Source organism: Parasteatoda tepidariorum, chromosome 11, assembly GCF_982258835.1.
Source record: "Parasteatoda tepidariorum strain Cologne lab strain chromosome 11, Ptep-v5.0, whole genome shotgun sequence".
NCBI lineage: Eukaryota > Metazoa > Arthropoda > Arachnida > Araneae > Theridiidae > Parasteatoda > Parasteatoda tepidariorum.
Window position 1 is genome coordinate 37,238,051 of NC_141765.1, and position 19,463 is coordinate 37,257,513.

The window sequence follows — 19,463 nt, forward strand, 5'->3', positions numbered from 1 at the left end:
ACTACAGCCAAGAGAAAAATCTCCAAAAAATTAGAGCGATTCGTTAATGACTGATGGATTGTGAATTAGTTACTCGTATGTCTTACAAGTTCGGTCTTACGGAGTTAGATCCCTAAAAACTGATTCTTTGACATTTAAAACTATATAAATATAGGGCAAACATATGTTTCTACATTTCCACAAGTTTATGTTTCGTTTAATTCAATTTCCTTACCAACCAGTTAAACTCTATACCATCTAGCAAGTCGGGATTCTTGGTATAATTTCCCTTATTGTAAAGATATGTAAATCATTTGTTTTCTTAAAATATCATTATATTTTTAAACATATGGAATTAAAATGTGTTCATAGAAACATTTGCAGTTCTTTTAATTAACTATTTAGTACTTTAAAAACATATTTTAAATTAGGTATTCCGTTCTGTCTTGTCTTTCTCTAAATGTATAAGCTCAAACCTTTTGCATTTCTAAGATATTACTGTTATTGGCTCGTTAAAATGAACTTAAAGTGAAAAATTCAATCAGTTACTTTCAGATACATTGTTAAGAAAAGCGACATGGTTTCTATATTTTTTTTAAAGAAAAATTAGCTCCTTTTTACCTGTTTATTGCATTCAGTAAAACTTTTTTTCCTTTGATATTTTATCCTCATCTGTGTAAAAATAAGTTTCTTTTCTCAAAATCATCTTAAAGATTAATTTGGAGCAAAGTAGGTCAAGGTTATAATTCTTTTATAAAGATTTTATTTCTAAAATTCTTTTAAATTTTTATCGTTACTCAAATCACATTTTTATTGCATATTCGTAATATTATATTAAAATTTATTTTTCTCGTTATTTTTATTCTTACTACTTACAGTTTGTCAGTTTCTCTAACAAGCACGATGAAAAGCCCCAATGCCTCGGTAACAAAATGCACCATTCATTAGAGTTATTTATTTCGCTGTTAAAGAATCATATTACCTTTCATTAAAATGAGATGTTACTTCCGAAGGCCTGTTATATAACCCTGGGTGGAAGTTTTAATCCATAAAATAAGCGTCAAAAGAAGCTTTGCTTTTGTCACTTTTTACTATTTGTTTTGTTCAATGCCTTTTTTGTACAAATCAATGTTCAGTTTGAGCTTTTTGAAAGTGGAACTAAAAGGTGCATTAACTTTGTATTTCAACTATAAGGCCCTGATATTAAATAAATAATCCCGAGAAATTGAAGTGAAAATATACACCGAAGAGCCATTACATTATGACCACCCTGCTAATAACATGTAGGACCACCTTTAGCCCTCAAAACTGCTGGCACCCGGCGTGGCATTGATTCCACAAGGTGCTGATAGGCAGTCTGAGGTATCTGGTACCAAGCGCTCACCAACTGGTCCTGCAATTCCCTCACATTGCGAGGGGGTAGCGTGGCAGCACGAATTTGGTTTTCCAAGTAGGACCACAAATGCTCAATTAGATTAAGGTCAGGGGAATTTGGAGGCCAAGACATGACTTGAAAGTCACTGGAATATTCTTCGAACCAATCCATAACGATTCGACCCTTATGACATGGTGCATTATCCTGTTGGTAAACACCATAACCCACAGGAAAAACTGTTGCCATGAATGGGTGAACCTGGTCTGCAATTATGTTCAAATAGCTTACAGACGACAGGGATTGTTCTATGAGGATTATGGGTCCTAATGTGCCCCATGAAAACATTGTTCCTAAGCGAGAAACCATGAAAACCTGGGCGAGCCCGTTGTTATAGATGGAGGGTGGTTATAATGTAATGGCTCTTCGGTGTATAATTCCATTGCTTTAAAAATGCGTGAAGATGATAGCAAAATTCGTCATTGTTTCAAACGCTCAAAAGTGATTTGAAACATAAAACGTGAAATTGCGAACGGAAAAGGGGAAAAATAAAGGTGAAAAACAAAACAAGAAAAACGGCAGTAACCGAAAGAGAAACAGAAAAATAGACTAGAATGAAAGAACAAAACAATGCCAGAAAGCTCCTCTTCTTCTAATACTTACAGTGAATTTGTTACTGTACTGTTTTTCTCTTCCGTTTGCAATAATATTGCTAACATTCTATCCCGTTTTAGTTTTAAAGTCATTTTCAAGCTTGTTAACAAAATTAAATTTAAGTCACTTAAAGTTCCTATCAGCACTGAAAATCGTTGGGGCTTTTATCACATACTTCGACTGTGTGACTTTGGGTACATCGAACAACCCAGACGAGCTTTAAAATTTAGACTAAAGTAACACGATAGATATGTTCGTTATCAAGAATGCGATAAATCATCAATTGTTGGAATTTTGGCCATAAATTTAATTTCCATAATGTCAAAATTATTTCCATCCCTGTCACATCAGCTCATTTTGAGGCCCTAGAGTTTAGTTTCATTCATACGAATTCCGATTCCTTTGCTTATGACATGAGTTCCATGCCACCTCTTCATAGCTAGTGGGAATGCATTTTGTCCTGATTTGCGTACCTGTCTCGACTACCGCGGTTTTTTTATCTTTTTTTTTTCACTTTTATTTCCATTTTCCATTAACAAACTTACACTTTCTGTTTAAAATCCCATTTGTGTTCTAAAGCACCATCGTTATATTTTTTGAATCCATTGGAGTTTTTAATCAAGCCTGATTCTGCTTATTGGATCAGCCCAGGCCAGTATGTAACAGTCTAATATTGGAACGGTTCAAAATAGTATGCATAACAACCTAGTATACGTCAATGTTGGTAGTAGATCTGTTCCAAGATAATTTGATTCTTGGCAAAAGTATCTGTTATAGTTTTTAAGAGTTCGAATAATACGAAAGAGCACTTGTTAATTCACGCGAGTAATATGCAGGGTGATTCTATAATCATGTGCAAAACTTGAAGGGGATGTTGGGCCCACCATAAGGTTTAAGAATTGCGTAGGAACCCATGTCCGAAAATGTCATTGTACACCGCTAGAGGTGCTTCCCTACCATGAACTGTTTCTATATGTACTTTTGAACCGGTAATTTATCTATCTAAATTATCTTAACTAACTTAATCTAAATTAATGAAAATTGTATTCCAATAAACGCAGAAATAACTTTTACATAGTAGTTTGACTGTTCAAATCATTAAAATACGATTGAATATCTAATAAAGAACCAACTTAAATGCAATTTTCGACAATAATTGTTAGAAAACATAAAATTGAAATAAAATTAGGATAATTTTGATAAATAAAAGTACCTATTCAAAGGCTCATCTAGAAACAGTTCATAACAAAGGAAGCGCCCCCTAGCGGCGTATAATGATATTTCCAGAATCCTATGCAGCTCTTAATTTTTATGATGTGCCCTACCTCCAGTCCAATATTGTCACACGATTGCAGAATCACCTTGCATAAATGTTTTTTTTAGTGTTACGGAGATGCTGATATCAAGAGGAAATATCTAGAACTATATAAGCCTGATACTGTTTAACTATGGAAAATATATTTGCTTGGTTTCCCTGAGCTTTTTTGCAAGTAATTTTTGCTTGTGATTTATTGCTTCTTGTATTGCAACTTTTCGGTATTTTTAAACCAAAGTAAATGGTATATACATACTTATTAACATTGTAGACATGGTTAAGTACATGCTTAGAGTAAGTTTAAAATTTTAGTTTCGCGTAATTAAACATTTGTTGAGACTTATTTCACATGTCACTTTATTTCTCTTACCTGAATAATGTCTCTTGGGCAGATTGGGGAAGTACCTCATTCAATCAATATTTATATTTGTAATGAAGCAGCAGTGTGACCCTGTGAGAGTCAGTTCCGGCTTTTTACGAAATTTTAATTGCACCGGCATCAAAAAATCGGTTTTACCTATGGTATTCAATGGGAGAGTGGTGCGTAGCAGGGAAATTTCGGTACAATTTCACCCAGGTGCTCAGCGGTTGGAGGGTTAAAATGATTGCTCAAAAAAAGGAAATGTTCACATAGTTTAAACACAGTTTCAAATAAATGCACTTGATCTTAAAGAATCACTGTCGAGAAACTGCGAGGAACTATTCTAACTTTAAAAAATTTAACCGTAACTGTGGCGTGAAGAATTCTTTAGAGGGACGGAAAATCAATTTAAGTCTCTAGACATTATAAAGGATACTAAGGGTTAAAACCAAAGTTTTCATGAGAATAGATGAAGAAGATTTTAGACTTCCACTACTTTTACCATCAAATCATCATGTGGTAGAAAGTCTAAAGCACCAAGAGTTAGGACATGCAGGAGTACCATTTTTAATGACTGCGTTAAGAGAAAATTATTGAATTTTAAAGAGTAGACGAACCATAAAGAAAGCCATAAAGATGAGTGTTGTATGCCAATGGTTCAATTCAAGACCAGCGAGTATTCCTGAGGGATCATTACCGGAAGACCGAGTGAGGGAAGCATCTGTATTTGAGATAATTGGTTTGGATGTGGCTGGTCCTTTGTATATTAAAGACAAAAGGTGTGGATACTTCGAATAACATGTGTTATCTACCGAGCATTTCATTTAGAGCTCTTGACTGCTATATCAACTGACAATTTCTCATTGCCTCTAAGAAGGTTCATTTCACGACGCCGAAGACCTTCGAAGGTCTACTCGGATAATGGGACTAACTTCGTCGGATTTGAAAAACAGCTGAGAAATAATGATCTTGAGAGACTGAAAGGAGAAATAGCTCCCATTACTTGGAAATTTATACCACCTTCTGCTCCATGGTGGGGTGGTTTCCGGGAACGTTTTGCAGGTCTTACGAAGCAGATTTTGAGAAAAGTTCCCGAACTTCACTAAATTATGAGGAAATGGTTACTGTTTTGTGTGAATATGAGTGTCTTCTCAATTCAAGACCGCTTACCATGTTTCTGATGATGTAAATGACTTGAATCCCATTACACTAGCAATGTTTTTGCAAGAAAACGAAAGTAATGATGTTGCTGATCTTGACCAATTTAGCCAAACAGATGGAAAAGGTTTAAATAAACGTTTGGCTTACCGATTAAGAATTTTAAAAGATATACGTTCGAGATTTCGAGTCGAATCACAAGGGCAATTACGACAAAATTACAAAAAGAAAGATGGCGTCCGTGTTCCTAAAGAAGGTGATATAGCACTTGCATGGAGAGATAACATCAAGAAACTTAACTGGCAGATAGCAAGAATCTTAGAAACTTATCCCAGTCAAGATGGACTTGTTCGTTTATCAAAAATAAAGACAAAATCTGGTGACTTTATTCACCCTGTCCAAAAACTATGCCCTATGGAACTGGATGGTAGTGATGTTATTGCTAATAATACTTCTCCAAATGATAGTGTCAACCCTAACCCTGAAAGGAAGAAACTTAACTGTTCCTTCAGTGACTGATGATAACTACAGAAAAACTGATTCTGTGACCACTCGAGCTGGTAGGGTTGTGAGAGTGCCTCAACGTTTTGGACAATGATACGTTTTGAGTTTCAGTGATCTACATCTCTAAAACTTAAGAGGGGAGTGTCGAGAAACTGCGAGGAACTATTCTAACTATTCTAACTATTCTAACTTAACCGTGACTGTGGCGTGACCGCAGTTTTTAATCAGAAGGGGAATGATCGCCTTAGAGTGAAGAGGTTTGAATGTTATGTTTATTTTTAAAAAGTTTGATGTTTCGTTTTAATTATGTTTGTTGTTACGTTTTGTTTTAAGTATTAAATGTTTTCAAAAAATAGTTAGTTCCTTTAATGGCAGACCTTGTTATTTTTATCATTGACATCTTTCTATTTTTGCAAGAGTAGTGATCATTTAAAAGCCAATTTTCTACAATTTTACAATTTTCTACAATAATCTACAATTTTAAAAACCAACATTTCCGGTAAATCATACCCATATGAACGAAAAAATAAAGAAATGAATGATTTAAATGCTGTATAACTTGGCTTCATTAATCAAAATTTATGTTGTTTTTTTATTTACCGGAAATACCATTACCATAGAGTTCGGTAATTTTACCAGAAATTTTTCTCAGCGCACTGTTAAATAATTTCAGAAAATATTATACCGTGAGAAATTTTATGTGAAACCATTTTAATTTGAAAGAGAAGGTGTCACATTTTTTTCAAATGTTAGCTACGATTCAGCTCATTAAGAAAATAATGGAAATTTCATGTTTATAACACTAAGTTGGTGACTATGTCATGTTGATCTCTTAAATAATCAAGTAGACATTTCAATGATTTATTTTAAGAGGTTTACAACGAGTAATTTTAGTTGCTGTCCTACCTTAGTTATGTACTTGCATGCTAATCACTTGTCAGAGCTGAAGGTTTTTCAGTGATTTTCAGGTAGGTATCTGTACCCTATTTTATCACAGTCTGAGTCATTTTCCACTAAGTGTTCCCGTCTTTAATTTACTGAAAATTATTAACTTTGAAAGGGATGACGTATAAATTTCTACACTGAGAAAAACATTGTGGTATAAACTACCAGAATAGGGTAAAATATACAGTGAAAGAAAGCTAAAAAGTTAGGCAGTTTTTACCGAAGCTCTTTGGTAATGATTTTGAAAGGGATGACGTATAAATTTCTACACTGAGAAAAACATTGTGGTATAAACTACCAGAATAGGGTAAAATATACAGTGAAAGAAAGCTAAAAAGTTAGGCAGTTTTTACCGAAGCTCTTTGGTAATGATTTTGGTAAAATGAGCAATAAAATATAATTTTATAACCTGTGATAAATTTTGGTAAAGTTTTGTAATTTTATTATACCTTAGAAATGGTTTGAATGGTTTTAACATGGCATAAAACGAATGAATGGCTTTAGCATGGCATAAAAACCATTCATTCGATTAAATTTACTTTTCAACTTTGTATTTTTTTTTTATTTTTACTAAATGTATGGTAATAGGAACTGTAATTTTGAAAACCAGAATTACCGGCAAACAATTACCATGTAAACGTAAAATCGCCAAATTAGTGGTTTAAATACCGTATAATTTGGGGGTTTTTTGGGCCAGGTTTTCTTTTTTTTCACCAGAAATGTAATTACCATTCAGTAATGTAATTTTACCAGAATTTTTTCCTCCGTGTATGAACGTTAAGAAACAACATATTCAGATAAGGGAATAATTTATTCGTCCCCTTCCCCTGTTGTATGGGTATTCTGAAAAATTTCTGACTCGCCGCCGTGAAAGGTCACCCCCTCTGGAGAGGAGAAGCAAGTTTGCACCGACAGGTGACAGTCCAGCAGCCCGGCGAAGCATCAACATATTGAGATAAATGAAAATTTTCTGATCACTTTACGCAATTGGGGACTATTGTTATATTAAGCTCAAAACAAATCAAGTTGACATTTTAATAATGTCGTAATGTATTTTGCAGATCAATATTTTTCTGGAATCAGTTTTATCTGAAGCAGTTAGAAATTTTAGGAGGGATTTCTATTTAATTACCTGAGAAAAACTAGACATGTTTTTGCAGTTACATTTTCTGTTCAAAATAAGCTATTGAAAACTATGATATATTTACACATTGAGTAGACTAATATCTTTTGTATCGTTTGTATCCCAAATATATTTAGGAACTTTGATATTCACTAAGCAAAAACAAATTACAGAATGAAAAATTTTCTGACTAAATTGTCCAACTTGTGATCATGTCGTATGAAGAAAGTAACTAATTGGTTGGACACTTTAATTACTTTTAAAGTATTTTTCGAAAGAAAATTATTGTTGTTAATCAGGCATTCAGGGCATTTTAACAAAAGTTTTGAAATTATAATAATTGATAGAAGACCAAGTAGAAACGATAGAAAATTATTTTTAAAAAAATGTTTTTTTTGATTCTCCGAAAAATTTTCGGACAAAAATTCTTAAAATATTGTTTGATATAAAATACTTCAATGAAAAGGGTCAGAAAAATTATTTAATTTGTCTCAATTAATTTTCTGCCATATTCGTATTTATTTTAAACAATTTATAGTTTTTGTAATTCAGCAAATTTTGTTATATTTTATTCCCATCTTTAAATTAGTTATTTAAATCAATTCAATTAACGTAAAATGAGTCAAGTAAAAAACAATAAACATATTGTACCTTAGATACATTTTATTTTTTATTTAGGCGACTTTTAATACACAAATAAATCAATCTAAAAAAAAAGAATAAAAACATTTATGTGAAACGTTTGCTTATGGGGATGTGATAGTATAAACAGAAAGGGAAATTATTACTTATTTTTATTTTATGAAGATTATAGTATGTGGGAAATAAACAATTAAATAATAGGTTATAACAATTTTAATGCGAACTAAATCACAAAATGTTTGGAAAATAATCACATTTTTAAAAATTCCTTAAATAAAAAGAGCTTTTAACATTTTAATATGTAAGTAAAATAAAAAAAATAATCTTTGCTTTATGTAATTCAGTAATTTTAAGTGAATTTTATTTTGCTAAATGTTTAGTTACACATCCCCTTCAATAAAAAGTAGACATAAATATAAACAAACATTGAAAATATTGTACATTATATGACAATATTTGAAAATATGAGGTAGTGCAATTTAAAAAAAAAGCATTTGCATTTTTATTTCTTACTTATTTTTGCCGTCAATTTGCTGCATGCCAAACCAGTCTTACAAATTTGAATGAGATATATACCAAATAAAATAATATTTACTGAAATACTTTCTATTTTTCTCTAAAAAAATAATAGATTTCGAAATTATAAAGGACACCATGTTTTCAAGAAATTAATTTAACTACAAACTTCTTTATAGCACTGACATTTTCTTGATTGCAGCTGGTTTCATAATTGAGTTTTTTGCAATATTTTAAAAGCTAATTATTTAAAATGAATATGATAATATTGCACATCTATCTTTTTAATATCTTTTAAACATCGCGAATGCATAATTATGCCACATATATAATAAGCATAAGTGTTACATATGTACAGCAATGTACATTATACTTCAAATAAACAATAAAAATGATACAGGAAATTTCAATAAAACAAATGAGATGTCTTATTGACGCTTAAGAAATCGAAAATAAAGCTATTTTCCCCGTCTTCTGTTGTATTTAGCGTCATTCCTGAGTAATTGATGTAAGTGATGAATTGAGACATCGGCTTGTACTTATCATTTGATTTGGTTCTAGCTGCAACGTCTCGCCAAAGGCACAACACTGCGTCAATTTCAAGATAAACTTAAAATGAATCATTTCTTTCATAAATATACTGTAAAAAATTCCGGGTCAAATTACAGTAAAAAGTTCTGGCACCCTCAATGCAACATCCGTAAAAGCCATTTTACCGTTAAGTCTATTTTTACCATAAAATTACAGTAATATTTATTTAGTTACAGTAATTCAGTGATTTTACCGTAAATAATACTGTAAAAATTACGATACATCAGATTTTCTGTTCCGTAAAATTTTAGAGTAAAAATGAACTTTACGGTAAAAAATACTTGCACATTCAGTGCCCATATTTTTTACCGTAATTTGATCCAGAATTTTTTTTCAGTGTACTAGTTACCATACAATGCTCTGCTGTATAAACATTTTATACACACGTTTTCTGTCTTAGCAAGCAAGCGCAAACAATAGCAGTGTTTTTCACATCAACTGTCTGTCGCAAATGTTTAAACCATTATTAATTTGAAAACACTGAAAATTTCTAAAAATAGACTAATTTTGCTATATAAATTGTATACTATGAAACGCAAAGAACGAAAATTTAAATTGCTTTAAATATGAAAAACAAGTTTAATTTGTAAAGAAAAATGAATTTGATTTCATAAATTTTAATTAAATCGTTATTATTCGCACCTATTTTGATGAATTTTTTTGGTTCAAATGTTTAATTTTACATGACAATTGTAATTTGAAACAATAGAAACTGAATTTATAATCAATCACAATATTCATTCACTTTATATTCATTACATTTTTCACAAACTTTAAGTACTTTTTTCTGGTTGCTCGGAGATATTTGTGATACCCATGTGCACTAGCTCATTTCTAATTCCGGAAACAACTGCAATACTACTAAACCTTGAAACCAGTTTATAAGATTTCTAAGTTTTCAGAAGTTTATTTTAATTTGAGTTTACATTGAAAAAAAATTAAATAAGTTATTATTTTTCAATTTACATGAAGAAATGGAAAAATATTACTTGTAGATAATATAATGTGAGTTGAATGAATGAAAAAATTTGATCGAAATCGATTTCAGTCAAAGAATAATTTAGTTTGAAAAAAATTGAACAGAAAAATTACAACTCATTTACAAAAGTAATATAATTATAAAACTGAAACATAAGTTAACTTGAAAAAAAAAGTCATTTATAAAATTTTAACCCAACATTTCTTTATATTTCGAAACTGAATAAAACAATTTAAAAGTAAACAGTTTTAAAATTTTTGAATCAAATATATGATTATAGTTCAAAAAATTAAAATGTGAAATGAAATGTAAATAAATAATGTTAATTGACATAAGAGATTCTTTAAAATTCATATCGACTAAGTCTACAATGAGAGAAGATGACATAATGTTACTAGATTCTAACAGCCACATTTATACACAGAAGCAATTTTGATTACAATATTTACAATGGTCGAGATATGAAAATATTGGAGAAATCTTTGAACTTTTCTTTGACTTTAAAATGCTCATTTCATGAAGAGGTAATAAATTTCGAAAGTCATTTGGTAGGTAATAGCTGGTCAAGGATAACATTTCGAACCATGAAAAAAATATATGGTATAGTATGTAAAATCTTGCGCTAAAAATGCTTCTATTAATGACTGTACATATGAAGTCTGATCAGCAAACGTTACTTTAATTATTATGAAATGCATTTGACTTGCATTTAAGGGCTTCAAGTCTAACCTTATCACCCAAAAATAAAACACGTTATTTATCTTTAACGATGTTTCAATTTTAATTTCTAATGTCACGTAAGGGAGACTTTGCAGATGGTGTGTATTGCTGCACATGCATGAGAAAAAAATAGTGTAGGTGAACGGATTGCAGCAGAAGAGCACAGACTTGCTCATTAGTCATCGCTTTGAAAGCCCTTATACGGATGTTACTGCACTCATTGCTTGTTCTCGGATTTTTCTTTCTCGTATTTCTTCTTGAATATTTATATCAGGTCGACAGAGGGCTTTCATCCGCTAAAAGAATAATTAATTATTATTAGAATTTTATTAAAATGCAAGTTAAGCATAAAAAGTCAATTTCTCTCACAATGCAAAGATTCTATATGACTCTGTATGAAAGCTTGATATGTTAAAATGGATGCTATGTTAGAAATAAAAACCAAAGCAGCAATGGCCAACAATGATATGATAGCACACAGTCACCCCACACAGAGTAAAAAAATGGCAACTACCAGAATATGGTAAAATTTACAGTGTTTCTGGCTATTGGGGAACAACATTAATATCGGTAATTTTTACCGACGTACTTTTGGTAATGATTTTAGTAAGATTAACACTAGAATATGGTTTTAATCATCTGTGATAAAATTTGATAAAAGTGGTAATATTTGGTAATTTTATCAGGATACCCTAGACTCAGAGCATGACATAAAAATCATTTTTTCGGTAAAATTGGCTTTTCGGTTTTGTATTCTTTACTTAATGTGTGGTAATAGGAACAATAATTTTAAAAATCAAAACGGTATATTAACGGATATTAACATATTAACGAAACAATTACCTAACGAATGATTTAAATATCGTATATTTTGGTTTTATAGACTAGAATTATGGTTTACTTTTACCAGAAATGTCATTACCATACAATGCTGTAATTTTATCAGAATTTTTTCTCTGTGTCTCTTCGAAATGAACTAACTGAAAAACATGCTTTTTTTCACTGTAGTCGAAAAATATAAAAACTTAATAAAGCAGAACTCAATGTATAATATCAAAAAATGTAAAACTGTATTTAAGAAAGACAACAAAATGGTATTCAATATGGCGTTATTTATTGCATTGTTATTCTGAATAAACGTGTATAATATGCAGTGATATAACATTTTATTACTGTATTTTTTGATGCAAAAAGTGACCTGTTAACAGAGTCCAATCTATCTAAGGCAGTACAGAAAGTTTCTATACAAGTGTTAAGCTACTGTATAAGTGTTGATGTAACAATGAAGCACATCATGCTCATTCAATGTAGTACACATTTTTTAAAGTGATAAAGCATTTGTAAGAAATGTAAAGCTTTGACAACATACCGGGTTTTTTTACCAGGTAAGACAGAACTATAATTACAGTAGAATTATTTTGGGGAATCATATCCTTCTATTATGAAGTTTTAAATCTGTCTACGATAAAAAATATTAAGTTTCGATTTAATTTTACGTTTTTTGGGTAACGATAAGGCGTGTAAACTTATTTAGAAGTACTAAAGAGATAATTGTTAAAAATTTTGAACATAAATAAATAAAATTTCATACAAATGTGATATACATATAATTCTAGAATTGATAAAAAATAACCACACGCTGAATGATAAGTGTAAACGCTTAAAATGCTTGATTTTAAAATATGTCTTGATCAGCTATACGAATAGAATATTAATTTTATCCAGTAAAGTTTTAAATGAAGTGGTTTTCAATGGGAAAAGGTATTTGACCTCTTTCATGCCAAGCATAAAATTTTATGAAATGTAGTATTATTTTCATTGAATTATGCTTAAATTACATTCATTAAAACACACAAAAAAATTTTGTGCATGAAAAATAATATTTTATGTTAGAAATAAAATGGTGCATACATGCATCATTAACCAAATCAATAGGCAAATCATTTAGTATATTTTAAGTTAAGGAGAACTATTAACTATTAAAGAGCAGTACTATTAAGGAGTATTTATTTAGTACTATTTTAAGTTAACTAACGCAATTAAAAAAGTTCTCAACAGAAAGTGTTTACTCTAATTGAATTACTAACAATTTATAGATGTTTTCGTAACTCTTGACAATAGCAGAAAAATAAAGTTAGTGAAAAATATACGTCACAGCCTTAATAAAAATTATTTATTGCAATGGTGCGTTTACCCACATTTGGCCGAAAGTGGAGCTTCCCGCTGTTGTTATATGTTCTATAGATCTTTCCAATTTTACAAAAAGGTCACCTTTTTGCCAACTTACCAATTACATATTAAATTTCAGATTTTAACTATATTTTAAATACTAAAATTTGAATTAAGTGCATACATAAAGAAATAGATGATTACCAACTTTTCAGCGACAGTAAAATAATTACCTCTCTGAATGTGCCAGTCACAGTACAGTACTTGTAAATAGCATAAGCAGGTATACATAGCATGGAAGATAATCCCAGCAACCATCCAATAGCTTCGCCCCACCATGGATATTCATAAGATATATACTTTAGAGGTTTGTACTGCACTATACTGAACAGAAATACTCCCTGCAAAATTAAACATTAATATTTAAATGCAAGCAAAATTTATTTTCTTGATTACTCTCACAATAAATTGAAATGCAATCCCAGGTTAAAAGTAAAGAATTATTAAGATTTTTAAAATGTCTTGAAGCAATGAAACCATTATTATAACTTATAAACTTAACTTAAACATTTACTTTATTGCTAATTTTTAAAGTTTTAATTTACTGACTAATTGCAAGTTAATTTTAATAGTTATCTGACTATATAATGCTTTAGGGTTTCATCACTCCAGGATGACCCCAACCGGGTAAGACTTAAATTTAAACTTATACGTATATATTTATATGTAATCCCACAAAGTCTTTTATAAGCCTATTATAATTGGCTTGGCTTATTAAATTATGAAAATAAGAAGTGGGTTTTAAAATAAGTATTTTGAGTATTTATGAGTAAATGCGCATTTCAAGCTATGACCATTTTTAGGCAAGCATTTTGACTTATTGTTTGAAATAAAAAACTTATGAAAATCTTTTCTTAGTTTTTATTAGCATTAAAAGCTCATCCTTTTACCCAAAAAAAGAAAGAAGTGAAAAATTTCAATTAACGTCTTTATTTAGCGTGGAAATTTTTTTTTAAATTCCCGAATGCATCGACTTTAAATCTCCATAATATTAACAGAATTTAAAATAATGTATAAACTTACCCCACAGACGCAAGGTGTGAAAAACACCCAACACAGTTTCCACCAGAAGCAAGGATAATAGCCTAACATATCACGAAGATTATCATAATAACGGTTGACGCCTAAGAAAAAATATTATAATTTGTTTAAAAGACCAAAGCATATAACACTACACTATAAAAAAAAAAATATCTGTTAAATTTGCAGAAAAAAAACCTGTCTGTTTATGTGTCAGTATAAAACCATTTATTTCAGAGAAAAGAAAAGTTTTTTAAAAACGGAAGCTTGATTTTTGAGCAGATTAGTACTGTTATTTTAAAAAAAATCTGCTATTTTAACAAACAAGCTTCGTTACTTTAAAAAAAAAACTTTTATTTAAAAAAAAAACTCGATATAATAACTATGTCAAAATTGTGGTCCGTGCAAGCTCAGAGCAAAATTCTCATGACCACTCAACTCCAAGACTCGAGCTCGGGTCATCATGCGAGCACTCTGTCCCCTGAGCCACGTTAGCTCTAGTGCTTGATTATTTCATTTTAATGAAAGTCGTGGAACAGCCGACCCAATTTTTGGGTTTACGACTAACAATGTTCAACTCCATGGCCTTGAAATTTTGAGCGTAATCCAAAAGATAAGGGAACTCCTGGATCAAGTATCGAACAAAATTTGCCTTCGTGGAGGAACAATCCGCATTTGCGTTACATGTAGGGGGAAACCTCCCACGGTTGACGTCAAGAGGACTCTAACTCATGATCCGTCTAACGCTGAGGATATTTTAGGGCAGTACTGTGGTCGGCGTGAGCCGGGGGCAGAATTCGCACCGAGTAGCCGTCGCTGAGATTCGAATCCGGTTCACCTCATTAAAAGGTGAATGCTCTATCCCCTGAGCCACCACGGCTGTTAGTGCTTGGTTATGAAGAAAAGTCTTAAACTGTCTTTATTTTAAAAGTCTTACTTATTGAAATTACGTTTACGTGTAAAAACGCTTAAAATTACATTGGCCCACCCTTATAAAAATTTCTGGCAATTTAAACCGAATTCAATTCCGGCAATTCAACCGAAAAGCTATAGTATTTAAAAATAAGTAATTATCAAGTAGAGTATCGATTCGGCAATGAAGTCGAATCAGAATTTAATTTATATGATGTTCAGAACAGTAGAATAATTTCTGAAAAAAAGTAAGATTAAGTATAGAAAATTTGAAGAATTTGAATAGATTTGAAAAAAAAGGTAGATCTTACGATAAGCAAAACTGCGTGGCTTAAACAAGAATTTGAATTGAACGTTTTAATCCGTTTTTTAATATGGATGAAAAATTACATCCAAGTTTCAAATCGTATTTAGGCAATTAACAAAATATAATTAAATTTGTATGCATTCCAAATTTACTTTTTAACACTTTCATGTCCAGTGACACCAACGTGTTGTCACGTTAAAACCAAACGTTAGCTGCCGGTGACGACACGTTGGTGCCATACGCAAGCCATACACTAACAGCCGGTGACAACACGTTGGTGCCATGTCCAAGCCAAACGTTAATGGCTGGTGACAACGCATAGATGTCGCGCGTTGCAACCTGATATTCATGTGACATTTTGTCAAGGGACAATAGAGTACAGGGATGCCAACTGCTCCGCTTTCTGGAATAGTTTTTATAAAGTGGTAGCAAATTATATAGTAAAATTCGTTAAAGAAAGATAGTTACGCCTACTTTTTAATATAGTAACCAGTAGTTTGATACTATAACGTTGCATTTTATATCATACTTATAATTTTTGATATTTAGTGGTGAAAAAATTACTTATAATGAAAAATACTAAACTAAAAGTAACTTAAATTTCGCTACCACTAGAAAATACTATTTTACAATGCGGAACAAGTTACACGGAACCGGTTACATGGTAAACTTATCACTAAATATATGCGGACCACATAGTGTTAAGTGAATTTTCATGTCACCGATATAGCGACGTCCCGATATTTACGACGTTTTTGTCCTATCCGACTAATGTTGTTAGATCGAGGCTCTATTGTATAATTTTTTGTCCTATAATATAATATTATATTATTTACCATATGACCAGGAGATGGAGGTTACTTCGAAAAATATTAAGAAAAGTAGTGAGATCCCGCTCGCAGCATAGTAATCAAATAACTGGAACACATACATTCCACCCTAAAATGGTATAATTAAGGAAAAATTACTAAAAAGAACTAAAAATAAAAGAGAAATTTAAGATCACACTTACAAAGGAAGTACATCTGCTGTAAATCTTTACCCCCATCTCAAGCTCTTGACCATGCTCTTTAATTTAATTTCATTTCAATAGGATTTTTACAGACATGTACTTCCCTTGTTAGCGCATTTACATACACAGTTTGCTTCGAAATGACCATCTTTAATACTTATTTTTAGAAACCGTATTTCAAATAAAGTCCAAAAAAGTATACTCAATAGGAGTAACAAATTGATATTAAAAAGAGGAAAAAACAAATACGGTATCAAAATGTAGCAAAGCATTATTGAGGAAGACGGGATTGAAAAAATCTAGTCCAGCTTGGTTGTCAAAGAGATCAGAGAGCAAGTTGAAAGGGTATTGTTAGAAATACCTTCAACTTTCTTCCGACAATCAAACTGGTTTTAATTTTTTTTACCATGCTTGTTTCATTTGTTAATTTGGCAGGCATTGATGGCGTATTTGTTTCTTTATTAATTAAAAATTTGTTTGGGACCACAAATTGTGCGTAATGTATAGACAAGGATTTTAAAAACTCACTACGGTGATTACTAAACACCTTATGTCCACTAACCAGAGAATTCAAAATCACGAGTTAATTCTCATGCGCTACTACGAGTATTCTTACAGCATAACTCAAATATTTCTAAATTACGAGGTTTCGATAACTTTTGCAAAATAGTTTGTAAACAATGAATATTGATTGGAACATAAGCTTCATACATTGCTGGCTGGAGTATTACTGGTTCAGCAGTAACTATTATGAGCATAGTATTTTTCAAGAACACATTCAATATTTATATCAGCATTGGGCATTTTGTATGAGCAGTTTACTATGAGCACAATCAATAATTGTGAAAGAGACTAAAATACTGAGTAATTTTAAATCTTTTAATGATAAAATCCAGCATAATTACGCACATATTGTTTGAATCTTCTATCCTAAGCTCTACGTAAGATATTTGTATTTTTGGATGCTTTTAAACTTGTTATATGAATCAAACAACTTGAAATTTAAGTTATTAAACCTATCCCTTAAACGTATAAACACCAATAGTTTTAATGTGTTTAGTGTACGAAACATTCATAAAAAGTGTATACAATTTATTTTTAAAAAGAATCTTTCTTTCTACCTTTCTTAATTTATGTGTCTAAAATAGAAATATTTTTTCACATTGGAAAAATGAGAATGAAGAATAGAAGGAATGAATATTATTTTTATTTCATTTACACATTCACTAGCTTATATTTTTAATACATATATTCGTCGATGTTATGCCAAACATTTTAAACAAAAACTTTTTTTGAACAAACAAATTTTGTCAAAACAAATTTTGAACAAAATTTGGCATTCTCATCACCATCTTTAAAGTCTATACTTTTTTTAAAAAGAGATCTCTTTTTTATTTTATGAGTAATGTGTTTTAATAGTTCAAAAATAAATAATTAGTTCTATAATCCTATGAGAAACCTAGTGATTATAATTGGGCCCTTTTCTCTTTATACTTAGGAAGGCTTGTGCTTCTAATAGTATATTCTAAATGAATAAACAATGTGACTCCCCCCCCCCAAAAAAAAAGAAATAACTTGCTTTTAGCAATAATTGCTGGCGTTTTTTTTTTTTTTTTTTTTTTTGAAATTTCAAAGTAAACTTAACCAGAAAAATTAGTTGGAAACATGTAAATTTAATTTAGCAAGATTTGTAACATCCATCTGGGAGTGAGAACATATTTAGTATAATATATCGCAATATTTTTTGAAGGAATTTTTTGAAGTGCTCTAATAGTTATTTAAAATTTTTCAGTCCAAAAAGGCAGAAAAAACTATTTCACTCCAGTTAACCATTTTAAAATTCGCGTCAAATACGAAGTAGAAAAAAATCACATGTTAGAAATCTCAACTCAATATTTAAGCGAGGGAAAAATAAAAACTTTTCCGGAATCCAGGGAATCACTATGGAGAAAAGAGGGTTTAAATACTTGAAAATCTGTTTAACAGGAAGAAAAAAGAGGAGTTAGAAGGTTGTTATTAAAAACATCTTAAAGTTTATTCCGATAATCAAACTAGTTTTGATGTTTTTAATCTCACCTTCTTTAATAAACGACTCGTCAGATTTTGAAATTGTCATTTTATTCTCGCTTAAATATTAAATTGAAAATATAAGGGTACATAACTTTATATCAGGGATTTTAAAAATACATCCTAAATTTTATGCGTTATGGAGCATTCCGTTTATGACATTGGTTGATAAATAAAACCACAAAAGCAACAGTTCGAAATAATTTATGTAATTCTTACTTGCGTAACAAAACAAAGTCCCATGATGTAGGATACAACGCAAACAAAAGCTATGAACAGTTCTTTATGAGGTCTTAATTGTCTTGGCCACTCATCAACAACTGCAGTAATAAAACCTTCCATCGTACAAAACTGCAATAAGAAAAAATTTTAGTCTAAATCTTTTCTTAAATAAAAGTATTGATTTGCTTTCCTAATCCAACTAAAAATAAAATATTTAGATTTTAGGCTAAGTAGTCTTAAAAATATGAATTTATAAATGATTTATTAATTAGCTTATAGTTACATTAAAATTATATTTTTTGATCATTTTTTATAAAAGCTTTGTAGGAAAAAATCATATTTTTGACGTATAAAAGTTTTTTATTTAAAGAAATAATTTTTTTAAATGCTTTTAAATTTTTTTCCAGCAAAGAAAATAAAGGATGCGTTTTCTTTTTAAATGGATTAAACTATTATTTCTTTTAATCGGTAAGTTCCTTCTTAATTTTAAAAATTATTTAATCTGAAGCCTTTTCTATGCATTAAAATTAATTATTTGAAAAAAAAATACATACCTTTTGAAAGACAATTTTCCCAGTGGTGTATGAGTCTGACTTACCTTTTTTTATCCAATGTATTATTTAATTTGAACATATACCAGCATGAAATACATAATCAATATCGTAAAATTAATTTAAAAAATGTTTGTTTTTTTATATTTTTTTATTTCAGAAAAGAAAAAGAAGAGGCATTTTATAAACAATTTATTAAAACTAATAATTTAATAATTTATTGAACCTGAACTTTAAAATTTATAAATGAACATTTGTTAATGCAATTTAGTTTAATCTTCAAG

The 19,463-nt window shown here is 30.3% G+C and overlaps 2 protein-coding genes across 2 annotated transcripts in view; one reads left to right on the plus strand and one right to left on the minus strand.

Moving 5' to 3' along the window:
* The first annotated feature begins 4,317 nt into the window (after positions 1-4,317).
* LOC147801279 (uncharacterized) lies at positions 4,318-4,787 on the plus strand. The gene is made up of 2 exons (XM_087154472.1): positions 4,318-4,460; positions 4,556-4,787. Exons 1-2 carry the CDS (start codon positions 4,318-4,320, stop codon positions 4,785-4,787), a joined length of 375 nt encoding a protein of 124 aa, XP_087010598.1.
* A 3,269-nt stretch (positions 4,788-8,056) lies between these two features.
* Gat (sodium- and chloride-dependent GABA transporter) overlaps positions 8,057-19,463 on the minus strand; it is an 82,357-nt gene continuing 70,950 nt past the window's right edge. Inside the window, exons 9-13 of the mRNA XM_087155399.1 lie at positions 18,626-18,757; positions 16,164-16,266; positions 14,112-14,212; positions 13,262-13,429; positions 8,057-11,155 (exon numbers count right to left, since the gene is read on the minus strand). Of these exons, the coding sequence (XP_087011525.1) occupies positions 11,057-11,155; positions 13,262-13,429; positions 14,112-14,212; positions 16,164-16,266; positions 18,626-18,757 (603 nt within the window). The 3' untranslated portion in view covers positions 8,057-11,056. The remainder of the gene's footprint in view (positions 11,156-13,261; positions 13,430-14,111; positions 14,213-16,163; positions 16,267-18,625; positions 18,758-19,463) is intronic.

Bases quoted from the DNA above. Each gene is read 5' to 3' on its own strand.
- LOC147801279 (XM_087154472.1), top strand. From the start codon at position 4,318: ATGAGTGTTGTATGCCAATGGTTCAATTCAAGACCAGCGAGTATTCCT. The intron at 4,461-4,555 runs GTGTGGATACTT...ATTGCCTCTAAG, and splicing joins TTGTATATTAAAGACAAAAG to AAGGTTCATTTCACGACGCC.